The 6926-nt window shown below is 43.7% G+C and overlaps 1 protein-coding gene across 1 annotated transcript; it reads right to left on the bottom strand.

Moving 5' to 3' along the window:
* Nucleotides 1–599: 599 nt before the first annotated feature.
* LOC100164548 (transcription factor Sox-2-like) lies at nt 600–6056 on the bottom strand. Its single transcript, XM_003242400.4, has one exon. The coding sequence runs from the start codon at nt 5503–5505 to the stop codon at nt 4084–4086; it is 1422 nt and encodes a 473-aa protein (XP_003242448.1). The 5' UTR covers nt 5506–6056; the 3' UTR covers nt 600–4083.
* Between the last annotated feature and the right edge of the window lie 870 nt (nt 6057–6926).

The following is a 6926-nucleotide window of genomic DNA, read 5'->3' on the forward strand; positions in this document are numbered from 1 at the left end:
TAACTTAAAATAATATGTTTTAGATGAAATAATAACCGCTAAACGCTTGTTGCATATTTTTTTAAAAATTAATTTTATCGTTTTGGAGAAATTATCAAAGTTGTTAATCTTTATATATATAATGTTTTATATATTGTTCCTTAAAAATATATACCCTATTTTATATTTATTTTTATCTCCAGAATCACTTAATCACGATACAACAATATTTACATATATATATTTTTTTTATACAAATTATTATTATTTTATTCGATTTTGTATTTGTTTATAATATATATATTGTATAAATATATAATATATATATTATAATTACGCATTTAAATATATATATATATATTTAAAAATATTAATTAAAATTGGGAAACAATGGCACAAAAACAACTCGGTTCGTCGTAAATGGCAAGAAACATATTATGTAATTGGGGTTCATCGGTGTGTATAGAAGGCAAAATGTAAATATACACATTAAAATTTTAAAAATCACACACACACACACACACACACATATAGTTGTTGTTTCATTCAGTTGAGATTGTTGGTCAGGAAATCAAAACGATAGGAAACTTCACGACTCACAGCCAAAGAGTATAAGAATATATAAGAACGAACGACATTCTAGTAAAAATAATAATAATACATCACACTAAGTTATTGTGAACAGAGTAAAAATACAACTATAGAAAAAATTTCAATAAACGTCGGCACGGTGGACGTGTACGCTATTATAATAAAAACTCAATAAAAACAAAAAAAAACAAAGAAACACGACTGGATCACGTTACAATAATATTATGTTGGTGATGTTCTATCGATCGCACGTCATAATTTTGCGTTAGGTATCCTAGGGTAGGTTAGGTTAGGTTAGGTTAGGTATTCCTACCTAGTACCTATTATTAAGTTATATTGTGTGTTTGGTTTTTGTGGTTTTTTTCTTTTTTCGCTCTCCGCGGCCAATCAGCCCGCGAGTGAATGATCACTGCAACGAGCATATCGTACGATTGACTGAACCGTGGACTTTAAGTATATCGTTCTACCTATTATGATATGGACAACGATATACTTAACGTCTACACGTTCAGGGCGGGAACACAAAAAGAAAAAAAAAAGAAAAACCAACGGGTTAGATGGAATCGTATTATATAAATCGGAAAAACAGAAAAAAAATTATAATAATGGTCTTGTATCGGATCATGACGGGTGGTGGTTATATGGGACCTCCGAGGGTGGTGGTTGCGGCGAGTACTTTTAAAATCGGTTTTCGTGTATCTTATACCTGTACCTATCAACAATAATATTGGAATTTCAAAAACACCATAATATAACGCTCGGTAATAGCGATTCTCGTACGGCGGCAACCGCGCGTATAAAATCGCTGGTACCGAGTTTATAAGATTAATACGTCTGCAGTATATTATATAGGTACTTGCGCCATAAAATACAACGCTAGATTAGACGCAAACATTATTGTCGATAAGCGCAGAGATAACCGAAAACTTGGGACGTATAAGACTATAGTTTAATAACAATAATGGTAAAAATAGAGATGATGGAAAAAAATTTGAAACGAAACAACAATATAATATTATTCTCTTTCGCAGGCTGTGTGTACCGACGGAGTGTCGGCAGCCAACGTAAAAATAATATTATATCATAATTATTATTGCTCTATTAAAACCATTAATGTTATTATTATTCGGGTGGTAGGTACGGCATAATAATAATATTATGCGAACTTGTGTAAACGGCGAGAATGAAAAAAAAAATACGATCGTCGTCGTTGCAGATGAAATCGGATATTAGCCAGGTGGTTTTGGATGATGGGAATTAATGGACGATAATAAATTGTAAATAGTATTATATTATATTTTATACAGAGGCGTCTCGCCGTCTCGGGACCAGCCGATCTTGTCGGGTATTTCAGCAGTAATTTTGTCGGAACGAAAATGACAAACACGAAACGGACAAACGCGACGAGAGCACACGCGTTTTTATCGTCTTGCGACGGAAAAGAATCGGAAGGCGACGTGTGCAGTGAGAGACTTTTTGTGGAAAAATGCCGTCGGACGGCCGCGAAATGACGCTCGAACAGGTGATACGACGACGACGACTTCGATACCCATCACTTACACGGGTTAACAATCGAGTTCGCCGGCCGATGTGTTTGACAACAAATCGCCGCGGTTTAAGGCGGTTTGTTTTGTGTTTGCGTGTAAGAGACACCTTCCACGCCCCGCGTCTAACGATCTCGTTTGAAAATCGGGGAAAAAAAATAAAGTAATAAAACACATCACTAATTGAATACAACATATTATCCATAATAATAATAATAATAATAATAATATAATGTATATATAGAGGTATACATTTACACATTATTCGTTCTGCGTCTCTCTCTCTCTCACCCCGGGCGTCAGCGGCGGCGTCGACCAGAGGAGAGGATGACGGGTAACCAGTTTTTTTTTCATTTTTATTATTATTATTATCGTGTTTTATTCGGTTTTTTTCTATTTTATTATTCCGTTTGTTTTACCGGATTACGCGCCGTAAGTCTGTGTGCGTGTTGTCTGACCGTCGATGTTATCGCATACAATATAATATAATAATATATACCTAACGATATTATAGTGTTATGAATGTAGTACACGCCGCAATTATAGCGAGCGGTGAGTCCTTATAATTTATATATTATAATAAAATATCTATGGATATTTTGACGGGGCTTGCACCGCCAAAGAAGGTTGTGTGTTTTCGTAAATTTATTGTTGTTGTGTACATGTATTGTACACACACACACTGGAAAGTATGTATACGACATTTTAATTGACGTGCGATCATAATATAATATTATTATATGAAATACTACTACGGTGATGTTGTCGTGAGGAGGAATTCGGCGGGTAGGACGGATTTCGATATATGGAGAGGTAGCGAGCTTTTTCTCGTTTTTGAACATTACAAATTACAAATTTTTGTATGACGTGTATGTGTGTGTGTGTGCGTTTTTATTTTCGATTTTAAGTTTATGGCACAATCTCGGACGGCTCCGCGCCGCAGACTCGGCCGAAACACTATGTAGGTATTAATTAGGTACCTATAAATAATAATTATTGTTCACTTGCGCGCATTTTTCACATAATATTATAATAATATTAATATATTACACCTAATGTAAATATATTTTTAAAGGTGTACGCGGGGGACGGTGGTATAGCGTTTTATTTAAATTGTTTTCTTTTTGTCAAGAAAAAAAAATACACTTTTATGTACAAAGCAAATGTATAGATACATAAAAGAGTCGTTTCGTGTGCGTTCGAATCAAAATTGTTCCCGCGGCGGGTGATGGGGAAGAATCACGCGTACTATTAAATATCGCAATACACGCATAATATAATATTATTATGCACGTTAATTTTCGACACGTCTTTGCACATAATAACAATAACGGGAAAATATTATTATCAATTATTACACAGGAGACTAGACGAAAATGTCATCGGTTTTTAATTATTTTTTTTTTTCGTTAAGCGGAGTTATTTTTTCATTTTTTTTTTTTTTACAAATTTCGAAAACATTGGTTTTTTTATGATAAATATTATGGTTCAGGCGGCCGACACGCATTTATGTTTTTCAAAAACAATTAATTGAAAAATAATCAAAATTATAAATTTAAAAAAAAGGTAGGAAAAAAATAATCGTCATTATTCTGACACATCTACTACTTGCGACTTGGGCAAGTATAACACATTAAAAAGTTATGTTAATCGTTATTATGACAATGTTATTTATAAAAAAAAAAAATCATCAACGGCGGGAAAAAGATCGCGGAACAAGACCAATGTTTGCCCGCCGTTTGCGCCGGTTAAATGTATATAATAAGTTTTTAATAATTTTTTTTTAAAAATTTTTTATCGTTTTTGGTTTTTTTTATATGGCTTACATGAGCGCGCGGCGCTGTCCTTCGTGGGCTGTCCGTGCAGTCGGCGCTCGTGGACGTTGAGGAGAATGATGTCGACGGCGATGCGGAGGAAGCTGCGGCGGCGGCATGTAAACGGTTGGCTGGCTGGCTGGCCGACGCGTCGCTTACATGTGATGGCCCAAGTGGCCCATCTGGAGATCGGGCGACATGGAGTGCGGGTGGGTCTGCTGCACGAGGTTCTGTTGCTGGCTGTGCGACAGATACGGGTGGCTGTGACCGCCGGGCTGTTGGTGTCCCTGGGCGGCAGCCGACAGCCTGGACTCGAGCGGCATGTACATGCGTAGCAGATCGTTGCCACCCAGCTGCTGCTGTTGCTGTTGCTGCTGTTGTTGCTGTTGCTGCTGGTGCAACTGCTGTTGCTGGCACAGCCTAGGACTGGGCGAGTGTCCGCCCGACTGGACGGGTGGCGAGATCCTCTCGGACTTGATGCTGTCCGGGCTGTGCGACGTGGACGGCGGCCCCTGTTGGTACTGGTTCATGTCCGAGTACAGGTTGTAGCTGCCGTTCAAGTAGTGCATGGACGCGGCCGCTGCCGCGTTGTTGTTCATCTGCGGCATGTCGTACCGGTAACTCGCGGCGGCCTGAGACGCGGCGGCCATGTGAGATGCATACGGTGACGGCTGTTGCGCGTACGGATTAGGGTCGTGGTGCATGCCAAATCCGCCGTTGGGCATGTAACCGTTCATCTGGTGGTACAGATCCCGGCTGTTGTTAAGCTGCTGCTGCGTTACGCCCGATACCTGAGCAACGGCGTTCCGGCCGCCAACGGAGTTGTCGCACGGCTGTCCGCCAGCACCTCCCAAGGATAGTGGGCCTCCACCTCCCGGTAACGGATACTTTTCCTTCTTCATCAAAGTCTTTGTCTTGCGCCTTGGCCGGTACTTGTAGTCCGGGTGTTCTTTCATGTGCACGGCGCGCAATCGCTTAGCCTCGTCGATGAACGGCCGTTTCTCTGTCTCGGTCAGCATCTTCCACTCGCTACCCAGCCTCTTGCTGATCTCCGAGTTGTGCATCTTCGGGTTCTCCTGGGCCATCTTGCGGCGCTGTCCACGCGACCACACCATGAACGCGTTCATTGGCCGCTTGACGCGGTCCACGTTCTGGTTCTTGTTGGCCGACGACGAGTTGTTGTTGTTCGGGGACGGCAGCTGCAGCTGACCGCCGACGACGTGTCCGCCTACCTGGTGATGGTGGTGCGCGGCCTGCATGTGTTGATGGTGCTGCTGTTGTTGCTGTTGCTGTTGTTGCTGCTGCTGCTGTTGTTGCTGCTGTTGCTGCTGCTGTTGGTGCAGCGCAGACTGTTGCTGTTGTTGTTGCTGCTGTTGCTGTTGCGAAGGCGGAGGCGACGACAGCGGCTGCTGTCCACCACCCTGCGGTCCGCCGAGTACGACGCCCGCGGACCCGATACCGGCCAACATGCCCATCTGGTTGAGATTACCGTACGTGTGGCCCATGTGTGCGGAAGCGTGGTGAACTCCGCCAGCCAACAGGCCGGAACAGTTTTTAATTTCGGCGTCCATTAGCATTTTATTTATCGTTGCAGTGGTCGTGTGCGGTCGGCGACGCGACTGCGGGTACGGATTATTGTCAATTATCGTCGGGTATTTACCGTGCGTGGTGAAGAACGCGGGCGACGGGCGCGCGCGACTGTGTCCGCCCGCGGTGGTGCGGCGGCGGCGGTGCGATGTCGTCGGCAACTGCTGCGCGACCTGGTCAGTTCAGCGGTGTCATCCACGCGAAAGTCACACGAAAAATTGAACGGAAATCCCTTTGGACCGTAAAAACGAAAAAATAACGAAAAAATGAAAAAAAATATTGTAATATTGTTGCGTACGGGTAAACGAAATGAACACTACGACGAATGCGGCGACGACGAACACGCGATCAACGCACGGACAAACGGTGTCATGTGTGTGGCGCGGCGAGAACACACGGCTGCGGCGGCGGCGTAAGGAGACACACGCGCGCGCGAGAATTTTTAACAAACAGAGACCGTGGTGGCGCGCGTGACGTGCGGAACGAGCGTTGAACGTGTACGACTGCCGTTGTGCGACTACGCGAACGGCTGAACGAGACTAGTGCGGCGCGCGATACGTTCGCGGCGGCGGCTATGGCTGTGCGGCGTGCCGGGGGGTTCCGCGCTCTCACTCACCCCGCCAAGCCGCGCGCAGGTACGTATCGATTGTCGCACCGCCTCCCCGGCCAATCGGGTGCTGCGACGTCACGGCCGCTGGGCGGCCACCACCGGGTGAACCATATTTTTACGCGACCGCCGCGCACGCCTAACCTTCTTTCCGCACGACGTATAGCCCCCTCCCCTGCCGCTGCCGCCGCTGAACCGTCGCTCACCGCACCGCCACACACTGGTCGCGCGGGGGCCGGTTCCCCGCGCCCCGCTCACCGTAAGAACGGTCCTCCTTGAGCGCGGACCGGGTTTGGGGTTAAAACCAAAATTTTGACGGCGGACGAAAAACGGCGCGATTCCCCTCGCTCCCCACCACTTGACCCGTCGGTGTATTCGCCGGAAATTTTTGTGTCTGGAAACGGGATAAAAAATTTGCCAACAAAAGCCGAAAACGCTATCCGCTGCTCCGAACATAGATATAGTAAAGAAATGGATATACGATGCCTCAAATTCATTATATATTGTGTTAGGGCCAGTTGCACCGTCTCTGATTAAAGTTAACCGGAGTTTAATCGGCCGAATTTGCCCGTTTAAATATCTGTTATCAGCTGATTAAGCTTAATCGAAGTTTAACCGTAGACGGTGCAACTGGCCTTAGTTTTGCTCTTTTGTGGTCCACCGGTCCAACATAGATAAGTAATTGAGGCCGTTTGTTTACATTTTTGTATATAGTATATAGTATAGGTATCATTATAATATATATATATGTATATATTTAGATAATCAGATAATCGATATAGGTATACTTATTTCATTATTTGG

Source organism: Acyrthosiphon pisum, chromosome X, assembly GCF_005508785.2.
Source record: "Acyrthosiphon pisum isolate AL4f chromosome X, pea_aphid_22Mar2018_4r6ur, whole genome shotgun sequence".
Lineage (NCBI taxonomy): Eukaryota > Metazoa > Arthropoda > Insecta > Hemiptera > Aphididae > Acyrthosiphon > Acyrthosiphon pisum.

Bases quoted from the DNA above. Each gene is read 5' to 3' on its own strand.
- LOC100164548 (XM_003242400.4), bottom strand. From the start codon at position 5,505: ATGCTAATGGACGCCGAAATTAAAAACTGTTCCGGCCTGTTGGCTGGC.